Raw genomic sequence first — 17,931 nt, forward strand, 5'->3', positions numbered from 1 at the left:
AAGAGAAAAGTAGCCATCTATTCAACAAGTGTAGTTAAGAGCTACGCAACATATAATCCCTGCGCGTTCAATTTGTTGGCACGGAAGTGTTTACCGACCCTCAGTGACCGTTTCCCTAAGTAAGGGTCTCCCCAGATATATCGACGCGCATTCGGCAAAAGCCGATAGGAAAAAGCTTTATGTCCGCGCAACAAGAGCGAAGAAGTCGTCGTTTTGCTCGGCTCGCATCGGCCGGCGCCTGCCGACGCGTCGACGGCTTTTTCGCTCTTATTGCGCGGACATAAAGCTTTTTCCTATCGGCTTTTGCCGAATGCGCGTCGATATATCTGGGGAGACCCTAAGATGTTTGTATTGGGGTTTAGATGACGGCCGCCTATTGCTTTCCTTTTATTAATAAGTAGCTTCTGCCTTGCCGAACTTCCTCCTATTTGAAATCGGTTAAAAGACGAAAAAACCGGTTAAGTGCGAGTCGAACTCGCTCACGAAGGGTTCCATACCATTTTTATTTTATGCATTTAGGTAAACAAACAGCCACTACAAATAATACTTACTACTTATACTATTAATTACTATTATGTCTGCAATGTGTGGCCCACACCGCTTATCACTAATTTATAAATAATGTTCATATTACTTAATTAGTTCATTACGCAAAAGGGAGCCCCACTTAAACATTTATTTTATTCTGTTTTTAGTACCTATTTGTTGTTCTAGCGGCAACCTGGTTCATGAGATACAGCCTGGTGACAGACAGACAGATAGCGGAATCTTAGTAATAGGGTCCCGTTGTTACCCTTTGGGCACGGAACCCTAAAAAATAAACCAACACATCTTCCACCTCGACCGCACTAAGTGCTGTCTCGCGTTGAGTGAGGTGAGCGCCAGAATACAAACACGAACGCGCGTATTTAAAAACTGATATCAGCCAAGACATCCGTATTTCCAGGACAGTGTTTAGATTCGGCAGAATAGCTTTCTTGAGATTACATTTCCGATCTCGTATTGATCTCGCTGAGCTGAGCCAACTTTTATTTATTGCTGTTTGAATTTTAGTGGACAGGGGATGGATGGTGGTATTAGGATTCAACATTAAAAGGACAAAATGTTTTGTGTTTTGTTTTTATCACTAGGCTTAGTATTATTTTGCTTCATTCCGTATATAAGCACACATCTTCAAATTTTGTAACTTTAATTGCAATTAGTTAAGGTACAATCAGGTACATCTTATAAAACAAAGTCTCCCGCCGCGTCTGTCTGTTTGTGTACCTTGTTTGTATGTTCGCGATAAACTCAAAAACTACTGAACGGATTTTCATGCAGTTTTCACCAACAATAGAGTGATTCTTGAGGAAGGTTTAGGTGTATAATTTGCTTAGGTTTACCCGTGCAAAGCCGGGGCGGGTCGCTAGTATATAATAAAGGTCAGCTGACACATTTATTTCCCAATTTCGCTAATACCCCAATCTCTGTCTCCTAGCTCTTAACCCCCAGACTTTAGGAATATAATCGTAAAACATGGACGTCTCTCTACTATACACGTATGGCGCTGACATGGCGGCGAGATAAGGCATGCAATATGACCGTGGTCGTATCACGTGATCGATATCGACTTTAATATCCTGACGGGAAATGTAACCATTGTTGGCTCTGATGGAATATAATGATATCTGCTGGTGTGCCGTAGCCGTTCCAACATATGTTTGGAAAATCCCTTGATGCGAGGTACATTTTATCCCTAAATATATTGACAGTGAAATTTGGACGCATTATAAAATACCCCGCAATGAAATCGTGGCATATTTGTCTGTCGTCTTGTTGTGTTGTGTCGTGACGCAGCGTGCATCACAAAAATGTGAACGCAACCATTATTAAATGTATGAAACCGATTACCGTATGATGCGTCATGACACAACACAACACCACAGAAAAATGTGAACCCGGCTTTACTTTTCCATGGAATGACCCATTACGTTATAGGAAAATCAAGCAAGTAAATCTTTTACAATAATAATAAGGTTCAAATGATCAGGTAATTAATAATTATAATATCATTTTACAGTACAATACGGTGCTACTTTACCGCTCTAGAGCGGTAACTAGAACAATGCGTGCCTATGTCGAAAATTTAAAGGGTCATAAGTACCTACTGTAAAACGTTGTACCTAAATATGATATCATTAATAACTTCAACCAAATTATGTTCTCAAATTTCAATGAGTAGGTATAGGTACTTGTTGGCCATGTTCTCCACTTGTTCCACATTTTAAATTCATCTACTTATGTTATACTAGTATGGTTGTCCTTTCTATTCGCATTTATAAATTTCGATCACGCGATCTCTGTCACAGGCACACAGTTAATTCACTTTAAGAAACTAAGACCTCTAGTACTTTGTTTGTGTACACTCTAAACTGATCCAAAGTGAACCTAAAGTCGTTGCAATAAGATCTACAAATAGTCAGTTAACGGCGGTATGTTAACGACTAACCTCGGAGTTCACATTTGTCATGCTGAACAATTAAAGTTCCCGCCGCGGGGTTAATGGAAATAGTTGGGAGTGAACACCGCGCATCGATTCGCCCCCAAACGCTAAGCGAGAAACAATAGTCAAGTTACGGGCAAAAATGTATGGTACCTATATTGATTTAGACGAACATGATATATAATTTTAATAACAAAACTTCCGTGAGACATAGACATGTTGAATATACTGTAGTTTAAGCTCCTAGTTTACACGGAGCAAAAAATGTCGAGCATCCTTAGACATAAAAAAATACGTGAGCAACCCGTTTTTAATATATTTATACTCTTTATTTAATCGGGCCTTAAAAGTATGTGCACATATAAAGATAAAGTTAAAACCGTCTTCTAATTATTTAATAATGAAAAATGAATGGACTCAAAGTTTGCTACATTCGGTATGTCTCACTATGAGTCTTCGTAATATAAAGGTTTTAGCTTCAAATATGGTTTAAGGCTTAATGTATCCCGGACCAGACCAGGTACATATACGTTGGTTTTTTCTTCCTGGAAGATAACTTGCAGTGGTTAAGAAAGCTGTATGTTGATGCCTCGTAAAGTAAACATCAGCTGGCGTTCCGTTGGTTGGTTTAGAAACGGTAGGCACCCAAACACGTAGAAATATATTTTAGTATTTTCGTCCATAAGTCATCAATTTACAGAAAAGAAGCTATCCTAAGAAAAGACGTCAGTTGACTTTAAAGTGGTACACGTCAACGGAGTGGCAGCTGAAGTTCACGAGGCATCATCTTACGTCTTCCTTAACCACTTAGGATATAAATCGTACCTTGAACCATGCCATGGTTGAGTCGTCGTACAGCACCACCCACTCCTCCGACCACGAGTTCCACAGGTATTTCCCTGTCGACAAAACATTTCTTTACAATTTGACCGGTAAGGGACCGACCACACCGCAGCGTAAGAGACACACTGGATAATACATGAATACTGGAGAAGGGACATGTAGGTATAATATTAGATTTATTAGCATTATTAATAGATGTAGCATAGACAGGGTTTGTGTTTTTGCATGTCAGTTGCTGGTGAAGTATGCATGTGCTTCTTAATTGCTAAGTCCATCTTTTGTACCATATTTTATGCAAAATAAAGATATTTGATTTTTTTTTATTGGATGCCGGTATGACAAAAACGCAAGACGCTGTGTACCTTAGGTTGTGGTGTGGTCGGTCCTACTCTTTATAGGGCACAATCAGATATATATGGCAAGAATTCGACCACCAATAATATTATTATACTATACCTATCATCTTTTTGTATTTTTAGGACTATGAAGTGGTAATGAGGCTTAAATTCTGGATTTTTAAATCTGATCCTTTAAAGGGTTCATGTGCAGGGGGGCAATTTAGACTATTATAATTTTAAACTAATGGAAATATCTTCCATGTTTTACATTATTAACTAGAGTTACACACAACACATCTTTTTCACTATCTGGACATATATGGGACTCTAGTTAATGATGTAAAACTTGGAAGATATTTTGATTAGTTTAAATTAACCCGCAGTCTAAATTGCCTTCCTGCACCTTATGGTTAATTAGAAAAAAAAAACAGAACCGAATTGATAACCTCCTCTTTTGAGATTTGAAAGTCGGTTAAAAAGGAAATTCACCAAAGACAAAGTCACTAACACCGACTAGCTTTATACAGATTTATGTTTAACAATACTTATCAGCGTGTCCCTGCTGCCACTCACTAAGAAAATTGCACCAGCATTTTCTCGGAACTAAGATTTTAATAAAAGGTAGTGCAACAGGGTAATATAATAAAGACTCACTCTTGTACCGCAGCATGTAGCCTCCCTTAATTTGTGTGCCGCCATGTTCTGAAACAATTAATTCGCTGTTTAAAATTGTGTTATAGGCTTGTGTAGTTCATGTACGAAAGTCAAAAAGACGCAATACCCTTCACTGTACTAGACCGAACTATTCCCTAATTATTCTGCTCTTAGTACATTTTAGTTCACTACACGCGAAACGGAACGGGAGCGAAGAGTGACACTGAGAGCAAAGCGATCCGAGTGATCGGACCGAACAAACGCCGAGCGAGTGCGGTGCGAAGACGATCGAACGGCTCTCGGCTAAAATATAAGCGAGACAGTACATAGCCGTCACTCCGTTACAACTGCACGGGAGTAAGCGAGATAACAAATTTTGAATTGTACTACTTTATAAAACGTCTGCACAAAACATTCCGTTACATTATTATGCTCAGTTCCACTCGGTGTACTACTGTACTAAATGTACTAAAAGACCGAAGCAGGTTGTGAGATTGTACTAGTTTGACGCGATCTTTTCAGAGAACGAACATGCAGAATTCTATTGTGTTACGTCAGTTTGAACGAATTGTCTAGCGTCGTCGGGAATAGTATCGTACTTTTTACAGTGAAAAGAAGAGACTTGGGGAAGATCGTCATTTATCATTCTCTTGCCCTTTTCCCATTCACTTTCGTCGCATGTCTATTTATTCCGTTCTCTGTCGTTCGTAATCTCATCATAATTGCGTGTAATAGGGTATTTGACTGTATTTAAATTAAATTATTTTACACCATGCATGAAATAAAGCACCAGAAGATTAAAAGACAGCAGTTATTTTTAGACACAATTTCTATTTTAAAACCTGTATAAAACTATAAAGAGTAGGTAATTTGAGTGTGACGTCACATGCTAGTGTTTCATATAAATTCCATAGTAGCAAAATCGTTTTGACAGTTGGAAATAAGAAATTGATTTGACTAGTAGTCAAATACCCTATTATGATGATGATTGATAAAAACTATCCTACGTCCTTTCGCGGGTCTCCAACTATCTCCGTACCTTTCATCTTAATCGGTTTAGCGGTTTAAGCGTGAATAGCTAACAAACAGACAGAGTTACTTTTGCATTTATAATATTAGTAGGGATTTAACCAATCGTTGAGAGACCGTGATAGGGATCGTGCGCGTGGGAGGGTCTGCCATCTTGTGGCCTGAATCGGAAACTTATGTGCACATGTACAATGCCAAAGCAAGTGCTACCTAACCGTTCTCGTCGGTACGTTTCCTTGTCCATAGTAGGTTCTGCCATCTTGAGGGCTACATCGGAAGCAAAAACGATACATTTACGCCTCGCGCCAAAAATCTGGGCCTATACTGTTTGTGCATTTACTGTGGCAGGGAGTAATATTATTAATCGGCGTGTGGAAGGATCAAATAAATGAGGAATTAAAATTAATCGCGGTAACGTTGAATCTTATAAAGTTTTATGAATAAGGGGGTTTATTTCGAATATCGAATTAATTCACCTCCCCCATTTCATGTAAAAAATAAACCTAAGAAGTCTTTTAGAGTCAAAATTAGTAATTATGTTCGAAAAAAAATAAAATTAAATGAAAAAGAAATCTTTTCTGGTATTGCCTGGCTAGACCCTTTATTTTATTACAGGTATTTCTACTTTTCAAACTTTACTTGTTACAAAGCAAAAATTTCCTTTTTGTTAAAAAGTTTGCTATCTTTTTTCTCAACGAACTTGTTCTGAATGTTCAATTAAAATAACTTCGGAATTCAAAATTCACTGCGAAATGGAGATAATATTTTTTGAAGAGCGCGAATTTCGTGCCTGCATTTAAACATTTATTCGCATTTGATTTCGAGAGACAGTAGCGGAATAGGTAACTAGGTACATATAGACCGACAAGAAATTGTAGAAATTATTGAGGGCGCCACTTCCTAATACGTAACAGTCACATTTTTGATGTAGAATGCTTTAAACATGGCAACCATTTAGTATGGATTTTTTTTAGTTCCATTTTATTTAATTTCTACTATTTTATGTAGCACTATACCTACCTACATAGGTATAAGAATACAGATATAAAATGAAAAATATATACGTGTGTTAAAAATTTTAAACTTCAAAGCTTTGAAAGCTTTATAAAATTTGTACATTTTGGGTATGTTCGCAGTGCGTGCGTAATTGAGTGATCGCGTTAGAATTTGCAATAATGTGAACTTTCGTGGGTCTTTTTCTTACTAGATACTTTATATCTGCTAACTGCCAAATAAACTACATACGGCCCGATTCGAACTTTAAGATACGTCAATTAATAGATCTAGAAACGATATGGATTAGATGTGTCAGTGTCAAATGTGACGTTTCTTCAAACAAAAACGTCACTTTTGACACTGACACATCTAATCCATGCCGTTTCTAGATCTATTAATTGACGTATCTTAAAGTTCGAATCGGGCAGTTAATGTGTGCCATGACCGCTAGACGGGCGGCACAGTCGCGCACACAACATAAATATTACAATACAATAGCAATAACAATAAACCTTTGTCAAAACATATTTTATCTACAACGTCAATGACGAAATTCACTAGAAAAGTTAATTACAATTGGCAATTCTTCCACCAGTACCAGTACTCGCAATTAAATACTCCGCCTAAGCTTGAATATCACAATTAAAGACAAAGATAGCGCCAGTTGCGCTTAGTTGCAGATTACTGACCGTCTAGATGGAGCATGCACGGACGGTGCCACAACTTAAGGATGACTCACGTTAGACCGGGCCGTGTCCGGGCCGCAGCTTCCCGCGCTTCCTTTTCTATGACATGACAGGTGATCACTTGATGCTTTCCTTAGAAAACGATGCGCCGGCCTGGACACAGCCCGGTCTAACGTGAAATGAAATGAAAAAAGGAAATGAAAATTCTTTATTCGCATAAAATATGGTATAACGTGACGTGAGTCATCCTTTAAGTATTCACATCGCCATACTAATTGTATAGAAAAGTGGATACTTATATTAGGGAACCGACTACGGCAGTTCACGGCCAACTCACAATGACACTATATTTTTGTATGACTCAACACCAAGCTCATAATTAGTTAGCAACGTTGGGCCATCATCATCAGTATAAAGAATAGAGCGTTCATACTACTACTACTAAACTATTGACTTGTGTATGTATGTAAACACTTTATTGTACATAACTCATTACAATGAAATAAAATATATATAATGTACAAAGGCGAACTTATCCCTATAAGGGATCTCTTCCAGTCAACCTTCGATCAATTGAGAGTAAATTAAATAAAACATGATAGACATTAGACATTATAGACAAACGAGCACTATGTACAAAAAAGTTAACTATGGTTCAATTATTGCGCAAGTAAATAATTACTAATAAAATTAAATAATTAGTAATTACTTGTATTTGTAAGAAAGGCATAAAATATGATTTAACTAATTGAGGATTCATAAAACTTTACTTATGAATTATTTACACAAATCTGCACCGACTTAGCAGCAACAAATTGTGGAGCCCCGCTGTCCACTATGTTTCTTGGCAACTCAGTTCTTATGTCTAAAACTTATGTAAATACTTATATCTTTATATATGCTTTATAATAATCAGAATGCGGAGTCTCGGAGAGTTAGTCTACTCTCGCCGGCAACCCTTACAAGGCAATTTAGCTCTTTGGCGACACCCTTCACGAAGGGAGGGCTAATCAAAACGCCAATCATCCTTCATTGTTGCTTTGTTCATTATGGCTTCATCCACTCTGACAGTTTATAATTAAAAACCTTGCTATGGCTATCGTCTATGTACAAATGCCGAAATGAAATTAAATGTCTCATTCAATTTTTTTTACTAACAATACAAATATTTAGATAGATAGAAGATAGAATACTCTTTATTGGCACACCTCAGTAAAAAGACACAAAAGAAAAGAACAATTGTTTAAATGTAGGAGGCAGACAACAGGCGGTCTTATCGCTAAAGAGCGATCTCTTCCAGACAACCTTTGGGTAGCGGAAACAGAGAAATAATCGAAAAAGTAGGTGTTGCAAAAAACATTATGAAGCCTACGTACACACACACACAATCGCATTGAATAAACATACACATATACCAAATACAGACATACATATAAATATATATAATAATATTTATTGAAACATTAAGCAAATAAATATTATAATTTTTTTATAAACACTTACAAACTAAAAGTAGGTAAATTATAGTAAGTGTCCTAAATAAATAAAAAAAACATAATATATTTTTGCATGCCTTGGATAACATAACAACAATGTTATAAACCGAAATAAATGACATATATGTACTTACCTACAAAGGAAAAAGTGATCTAGGCCTCCAGTGCCCAGGGCTGGAATCGAACCAGCGTCCTCTGCAATTGCGGCAGATGCTTTGTATATAAGTATGTCATTTATGTCGGTTTGAAATAACACAAAGTAAAATATTTTCATAAAAATGGGGCTAGGTTGATCTGTGTAAGATGTCCCCAATATTTATTTATGGCTACAAATATAATGACCACCAAAAAATACTTTGGTACCCTAAATAAAAAAATCATGCTTACCAAAAAAAATTACTGAACACCAAAAAAATAAGGCCTAAAAATACAAAAGTACCACCACTTTAATTACGACTGCACTTCAAATTGTATTCAAATACCAAATATATTGAATGATCACCAAAAATCATTAATGATCACCAAATCTTGAAGACCAAATTAATGCGATATTTTCACCTAAATAAACCACTATGATTACCAAAAAATTTATACATATTACCAAATAAAGTAATCTGATGCCAAATTTACTAGCCCCTCCCGCTCAACCCCCCGTAGCCCGCACCGCATACCTACCTAACCTAATCTACTTTTCTAGTAGCATTTCGTTATGCTACTAGAAAAGTAAGTTAAACTGCTATCAGTTAAGTGGATTAGGTTAGGTTAGCACTGCGACCCTTACAGAAACGAAATGGTACTAGAAAAGTAGGTTAGGTTAAGTTTCTACTGCTACCCATACAGATACGAAACGCTACTAGAAAAGTGGGTTAGGTTAGGTTTGAACTGCGACCCTTACAGAAAAGAAATGCTACTAGAAAAGTGGGTTAGGTTAGGTTTGAACTGCGACCCATACAGAAACGAAATGCTACTAGAAAAGTGGGTTAGGTTAGGTTTGAACTGCGACCCTTGCAGAAAAGAAATGCTACTAGAAAAGTGGGTTAGGTTAGGTTTGAACTGCGACCCTTACAGAAACAAAATGCTACTAGAAAAGTGGGTTAGGTTAGGTTAGAACTGCGACTGTTACAGAAATAAAATGCTACTAGAAAAAGGTGACGAAGTGGATTAATTAATTTAATAGGATAACGATATATTAAATGATTGCACATTTTTAATTAAAATGTGGTTACAATTTTGTGATCATTTACTATTTTTGCGTTTACAATGATTATTTTGGAGCCATTTGCTTTAATAGGATAGCAAGATTTAAAAATTTGGTTATCATTTTACATTAAAATGGAGTTCTAATTTTGGTGGTCATTTACTATTTTTGGGTTTACAATGATTATTTTGGTGTCATTTTCTTTAATAGGATAGCAAGATGTAAAAATTTGGTTATCATTTCACATTAAAATGGGGATTGAAATTTGGTAATCATTGACTATTTTTGGGTTAATAATGATTATTTTGGTGTCATTTCCTTTAAAAGGATAGTAAAATGTAATAAAATTGGTAATCATTTCACATTAAAATGGTGTTATAATTTTGGTGATCATTCATGATTTTAGGGTGGTAAAATAGATTTTTTGGTATTAAATTTTACTAAATCTGGTGATCAGTTAAATAGCAGCCTTTATTTATTATTAATATATCTACTATAAGTATTTACTTTTAAAAGCTGCTCGAAGTGTTGTTCTAAACTCCGAGTCGATTCCTGGTTATTAATAGGGAAACTTTGACAGCCCTTTTTACATAAACTTGAGCGGTTATTAGTAAAGAACCGGCCCAAGTAAACCTGCTAGGAATGTATGATGAGCTAAATTATTACAAAAAAGTGTTTTAGGGTTCCGTACCTCAAAAGGAAAAAACGGAACCCTTATAGGATCACTCGTGCGTCTGCCTGTCCGTCTGTCACAGCCTATTTTCTTCGAAACTACTGGACCAATTAAGTTTAAATTTGGTACACACATGTGAGTTTGTGACCCAAAAAGGACATGTAACGTAAACAAATGAATTTTAAACATGGGTGGCTAATGCATTTTGGGGGGTTAATGCGAAAATTAAAAAATAAACTTTTTCAAACTACATATATCGTGTTGCATATCAAATAAAAGAGATCATTATGAAAATCTCAAATATTATTTTTATAATTTTAGGATATAGAGTTTAGAAGTTATTCAAGAAAATAGCCAAAAAATAAAATAATCTTTGATAGCATTTAAGGTAAACGTACTGGTGCTCGACGCGGTCCCAGTAAATACATGTCATCTTGAAACTTAAGTCATTCTCAATAGAAGTGACAGCAAGGTGTCATCTATTGGGCATTAGCATGTCGAGCACTAGTACGTTTTCCTTAATGAGCGTGCCGTAGGTACTTTTTTATAATTCACTGTGCAATTTTTGCTGTTTAATATACAATAAAAGTTCTGTGCATAACATAGTAAATTAAATATGAAGCCAAAACCATTCCAATATCGAATATCGATATAAAATTGTAACGAGGCACTTTATCGCAAATCTTTGCCGCCCCGTCTACCCGTCTCTGCTTATCAATATGGCAAGAGAGAGACGGAGACCCTCGTTTAAAAGCCCAATCGTGTCGGCTTTGTTCAAAATGAGATTTCGTTAAGTACCTACCTGTGTTCTTTGCGAAGTAAAAAAATAGAAATGGGTCTACATTATTGCCGTAGACCGTACTACGGCAATAAGAAAATATAATAGTCCGAGAAACTTATTCAAAAGGGACATTAGAGTGTTTTGTTTTCGGTACTTAAAAAACCGACAAGTAGTTTTCTTACATTAAATTAAAAAAATGTTTAAGCTAACGTGACAAATAGTGTTAAAAAATCTCTTCCAACTATTAGATATTCATAATATAATAATAACAACACTTCGAAATCAATCGATCCCTAACTTTCGGTAGGTATTCCAAACAATAACTTTGTGAAAGTCAAATCTAACTCAGAGTGATTAAATTTGATCATTAGTAAATAAACGTTTTACGATGCCAAAGGCTATGCGTCTGCTTCACTTAAATATTTATTTTATTCTGTTTTTAGTATTTGTTTTTATAGCGGCAACAGAAATACATCATGTGTGAAAATTTCAACTGTCTAGACAGACAGACAGACAGACGGACAAACAGACAGACAGACGGACAGAGGGGTCTTGGTAATAGGGTCTTCTTAGAAACGGAGACCTTCGCTTTCGCTAAGTAAATAAAACCGTAAGTTACGGGTCCAAGTCCCCTGTAATATGTGTGTGTGCACTTATATACAAACGGATCCCACCTATTTAAATATTAGGTCATTACCTATGAAATTGGCGTTTTGTTCGGAGAATTTCAACGAAACACGAATTTCCATACAATTAATTTTGCGGATATTTTTTTGATGGCTAATTCAAACCAAACAAAATTTTTCCAGTAATTTTTGACACCTTTAAGGTATGTTTTCAATATCTCCATTTCTTGAAAATTCGTACCATTAGAAAAATATAAGTAATTTTAATACTCGAACCGACAGCACATGAAAAGACCTATTTTCAAGGCTTAATTCTGAACACTTAACAATAAAAAATAACAATTAATTGCTGTCAAGCAGTTTGGCGAAATCATATTGTAGTTTTATTGTAATTGTGTATGTACTTTTGTAAAAAAAAAAAAAACTAGGATCAGACTTATATCTATGAACAAAAACGCCAATTTCATAGGTAAGGACCCAATATGTACCTATTCGCGGAACGAGCATACCTGGGCCGTCCAGCAGGAAGACGTCCTATCGGACGCCCCAGATATCGCTGGTGCGACATGGTGGAGGCGGACCTGCGCGAACTTCGAGACAACAATTGGCGAGAGGTCGCACAGGAATGAGAAAAGTGGCGCTGTCTTGTGTCGGAGGGCAACTGCCGTAGTCGAACTTCAAGATATTCACAAGAGACGACACGTACTAGATCCATTCTAGATACGTTATAGTTTAGATATCAACTAGTTCTCTTTTGCAGCGCAATTCGGGCAACCAATGTCACTTTTACGTTAGATAGAGTAAGATATTAGATGTGAATTGGATCTCTGAGTCATATCCTGTGGAAATTGTTCAACAGTATCTCCAGAATCGCGCAAATGTCAAATTTGACAGGTTAGATCTTAAACATATCGTTATCGTATCTTGGTGATGTCTAAAAGATGTCTAATAGATGTCTATTTCAAAATCCGAATCGGGCCCCGAGTGTCATTTTGGGTCGCTGGGCCAACGGATTAAGTAAGTAAGTATTTGCTAAAATCCCTTCCTATAAGTGACATCAATATATCACTTAACCTACTATTATTTTCACTCTGCCCACACAAATAAATATGCCTGCCCTGCCCCCAAACAAAATTTCATTAGTAAAATCCAGGAATCCGCAATCTGCCTACCCAGAATTTGATAAAAAGTGCAATTTGGCTGGCCACGTCCGTGAGTGCGGAGTCAACAGCATTACCATAAAACCAATATCACGGCAGTGGCACCTGCGGCCTTGCTGAATTATGGACCTGGCCTGGACCGATGAACAATTTGAACTTACAAATTGATGCCAATGTCAGTGTTTTTAAACTTGCATATATATTTAAAAACATCATCTTATATCGCTCACTTTCTACGCACAGCTTTTGGCTTTAAAGTGAAATCAGAGGGTCTACGCGAGCACCGTTTTCTGCAAACGCGAGTTTGCAGATTGTGGGGATCTTTCTCTTTTACTCCAATGAAAGCGTAATTAGAGTGACAGAGAAAAATTCCCGCAATTTGCGAACTTCGATGTTCGCGGTTATAGCCCAGACCCTTTTTGGACAAGGTTTTTTACGGACGGTTGCGTTAGACTATTCATAAATATGTTATATTCAATCGTGAACTGTATAAATTGATCCCGAGACTTCTAATAAATGTGTATTGTAGGATCCGGCGTATACTGGGTTTATTTCAGAAATTAATTGGTATTATTTGTGAATTATAGCCTTGTTCAAATAAAATTCGCGCAGTATCTGCACTCGAGTATCTATATGTAGAAATGGACACGTGCACGGTAGAATGGATGACTCTTGTATTCAAATTTTCTCAATATTTATAAAAGTTTAGCACCGTGAACTTATTGTCTCAAGCTGTTTTAAGTAGTATATTATACTACAGGTGCGACACTGATTGCTTGAAATTGCTTAATAAGCAATTTAATTACAATATGTATCAGTGTCGCAAGAATATAATAACTTAAGAGAGTCGTATGATTCAAGTATTCAATATGTATATTAATTTTAATACCACCCGTGTAACCCGTGTTATGCTGATCCTTTTAATGGGAATCGTCTGTACTGTGTATGGTATCTTGATTAGAAAAAAAAATTGACGCGATTTTATACATATTACAGCTAAAATATTTGAGTATTTCAGGAACATTTCTCATTACATAGGTACCTATGAAGGTACTTTGATCATTTGAAGAACGTCGGCCTGTAGCGGAATTTTTATTGCTGACCAAAAAAAAATACAGACTGACGAATATTTTTATAAGGAAGTGTTTTTATTTATTTCTTATAATTTTTACTTACTTAGGTACTTACTTATAATTGACATTAAAATTCAAATAATTAACCATTAAAGGAATTCTCATAATGTTAATTTGAATATTGCCATATAAGCCGAATAAAAGCTTGTTTCATATAGGGTTACCAGATGACAGGAATTTTCCTGACATGTCAGGAATTTTGGTCAGGAACGGGGACGGATCACGAAAATGTCAGGATTTTTTTGAATTGGTACACTTTTTTATAAAGTACCTTTTTATTTACTTAAATTAATCCAAAAACATTGTAAAAAAATAATAAATGAGATCCACTCAACTTATGAAATGAATAACTTCGTAATTATTAATTAACAAATCTCTACTCAAGCATACATAGATGTTTTAGAAATCGAAATCATGTCTAATATTCGCATTTGCAAAGATAACAATATAATAAGAAGTATCCTCTGCCTCTGCATGTAGGGCAACGGCTAGACCCCCGTCGTTGTCGTAAATATGAATGTCAGGAAAAATATTTGGAAATCAGGAATTTTGTCAGGAAATTCTAAATTTGTATCTGGTAACCCTAGTTTCATATAATTTGTGGTAAACACAAAAGTTCTACCAAAGGTGTCTGACGATTGAAAAATGGTCTGAAAACCTTGAAACACCATGTTATTGACAATAGTGTTTACGTCCTCGCACCACAAATACAAGTTATCCTTTATCCAACCCATTGTTCGACACGATAAAACGAATTCAAAGACAAACCAAAAATGTCGATCGAGACTTGGCGAAACTTCTCCTATAAATCTTTTCTACTTAGATTTATCCTCGGATTGGTCACACGTTCGATTCCTGAGTTAAGGTTGGATTGTGTTACACCGTTTCAAACACCAATAGAAGTATTTTAATGTAAAAGTAAAAATGCATTTCAATATTTTCAATGCATTTTAATTTTAATTTTATTTTTTCTATTATTCTTTCTTTCTTTATTCTTTATTTCTTTATATTATATTATTATTTATATCAGTCAATTTATTAATTTATGTACGATTTTCTATTTTATTATAATATTAATATGTATGTCTTTCCCATCACGGAACAATGGTGTTCCGGACCTTTGGGAGGCGTGCGCGGAGCGGAAGCCAACACGTAGAGGCCCTTTTGACACTTTAATGAATGTAAGGGGTACACCGAGCGGAGGCTGCCCTTGCCCGTGTCATGGGACGCACGCAGAGGCAGCACCCGCCAGGGTGTAAGGACTATTGAGAGTTGATGGAATCTAAAATGAACTAGGTTATTGGGTGAAAGCGATGGACTAAGAACTGAGCTATGGGGTAAAAAACCGGACGCCTGCCTAATAAAACGGTATGCAATTTTATTTCCGGCAGACGGTGACTCGCCCTCACAAGATGGGCCCCCACAAAAAGCGACATCTAGGATGGCTCAAGGGCAACACCGGTGTGAGCGGCTCAGGGGTGTCGAGAGGTGTGCGCCGCTTTCTACCCAGTGGCTGTTAACAGCCACTGTGCCAACTCGCGTCTTATGCATATTTCACTTCCACCCCTGGAGCTTATAGCTCTAACGACACCACTCTGGCCGGCCGGCTAAGGCAAGCCAGAGGCAGAGAATCCTGTCCCACCCACCCTCCTTGCGGGTAACAGAACTCTCCAGGAGCACTCGGGTACATGAGGTCGCTAATCCCCAACAGCTCGCCACAAGCTGCCCTGCGTTGACTGATTGCACTGGTAAAACCAATATGTTATTGTTAACTCATGTGTGTCAAATTTAGTCCGAATTTTATAATGTAAATACACATTATGTAAGTGTGATATGAGCGAAAGCTTGAAATAAAATGATTTTATTTTATTATTTTTTATTTTTTTATTTCACACTGCTAAAAATCGACACTAATACATATAAAGTCTGTCTAAGTTGACTTTACACCGATTTGAACAGAACAAATTGAGAGACACTCAACAATCTTGACAGACAACAATCCTAATATTTACATTATTATATTTGCCATTGTAAAGGAAAGTGCAATCAGCCCTAAAAGCTTGTACCATGAATATTTTTTTCCAAAAACTTATTCTATGATAACTTTTTATGGTGTTGAGAAAGAATCGTAAAATTTGAGAGGGATATATTGAGTCCTGATTGTCCTGCAGAGATTTCCAAGATCCTTACTAAATTTTATAGATTTTGTTAAGACGATGAAAAGTTATCGTCGAAAAACAGAAAAATCTCAAGTCCAACCACAAGTACGGCGTCGTTCCACAGTGAGCCGGTGTAACTCCTGGACTCGTCACGGTGTAACAATCGCCCTTTATCCTGTTTACATTATCCACAAATGGCAGGGAAACTTTAGGGGAACGTATTTATAATCAGATTAGACGGCGTTTGGGAAAAATGTGACCTTCCACGAAGTCGGTGTACGACGGGGCTCCGCTTGGAAATATTAGGATTATTGGGAGGCCAGAACCAAAGGGACTATTTTTATTTTTTGTCGGTCCCTCATTACTGAGGATCGTGACCACTTGGTTTAGCAGCTTATGTCGTTTGTCTCCATATGTCTCGATCTCCCGTAGGTCTCACCGCTTGATGGAGTTTGCCTGAGGTTTACGGGCCTGATTTAGTTAAATTATGTTTTATCCCTTTCTTACAAATACAAAAGTCAAAATGACAGATAAAGACAAACGATTATTAGATAATTTTTTTTTTCGCGATTTCGGTGTTGGTCCCGTAGTAAAAGGTCTCAGTATAATCCCAAAACGTCCCTGGCAACGAGAATGTAGTAATTTTTTTGCCACCTGTATAAGCTGTGCACGTAGTCGCATTCCGCATAATTGTGTTTTGCCGGCAACTAAACCTGGTGAAGGCTTCACCAATTCCACTGAATTCCGTCAACATACTAGTATTCAATTATACGAGAAGTTAGGTAAATACTAGGACTTCAGAATTCTGTAAAATGCAAAGTGTAACGTCCGGTGCTAATTGTTCTCTAACTATTCTCGAGGACTCGAGGCCGAGTATTCCAATCGGCTGCGCTAGCGGAGGTAAGTCACATTTTTAATGCACCAAAATGTAATAAATAAATAATGTTCTAAAGGCCTGTGCGCTGCCTGTGCGCCGGATATCGGCCTGTCAGTTGTTCGGAACTGTCAAAATTTTGTTCTAACTGACAGGCCGATACCGTCCGGCGAGCTGGTAATAAGAGGCCCCTTAATATACGGATTCTTATGAAAGCGTGCGTAGCGTGCGTGTGCACGACTCCAACATTTTAACGCACGCACACGTGCACATCACGCAAACGCAGCCGGCGTGTACCGGCTTTTTAAATCGCTGGCTCAATATTACAAAGTTCTATGTTACATTTTCAAGATAGTTGAAATTCGACTTAATGTCACTATGATAATGTTCAAATTTCAGTTCGATAAAAGTGAAACATAGAACCGGTAATATTGGGCCAGCGAAATGTGCCTGAAAAAGCTTTACAACTATAAAAAAACATGCACCCAAATTCGAAAACTGAATTAGATAACGCTGTACGGAGTACTACGGAGCCAATTGTTTATATATGGAGGTACTTACAAAACTGTAAAACATTAACTTTCGGCAACCAGAGCTACCGCTAATGTCAATGACATTGTAGGGCTCATGTACGGAGCCCTACAATCAAAGTGTGGTGGTCATAACCGTTCAAAATAATTGATATCGAAAACAAAAATGCAAAATGATGACTAAAAATCGGTCAGGTTTCATACACAAACAAGAGGTTAATTGCGAGACCTACATTTAAATAATAAAGATTTGAGGACTGTGCTCAGTTTTTT

The 17,931-nt window shown here is 36.8% G+C and overlaps 1 protein-coding gene and 1 long non-coding RNA gene across 2 annotated transcripts in view; both read right to left on the bottom strand.

Annotated features, from left to right (window-relative positions):
- LOC134799162 (uncharacterized) overlaps positions 1–17,931 on the bottom strand; it is a 409,935-nt gene that overhangs the window by 282,829 nt on the left and 109,175 nt on the right. The gene's annotated exons all lie outside the window — the stretch shown is intronic.
- The window catches only part of LOC134799158 (uncharacterized), a 143,938-nt gene that overhangs the window by 89,508 nt on the left and 36,499 nt on the right, over positions 1–17,931 (bottom strand). The window contains exons 3-4 of the mRNA XM_063771566.1: positions 4,318–4,365; positions 3,308–3,381 (exon numbers count right to left, since the gene is read on the bottom strand). Of these exons, the coding sequence (XP_063627636.1) occupies positions 3,308–3,381; positions 4,318–4,365 (122 nt within the window). The remainder of the gene's footprint in view (positions 1–3,307; positions 3,382–4,317; positions 4,366–17,931) is intronic.

The sequence above is a fragment of the Cydia splendana genome, chromosome 18, assembly GCF_910591565.1.
Source record: "Cydia splendana chromosome 18, ilCydSple1.2, whole genome shotgun sequence".
NCBI classification, from domain to species: Eukaryota; Metazoa; Arthropoda; class Insecta; order Lepidoptera; family Tortricidae; genus Cydia; species Cydia splendana.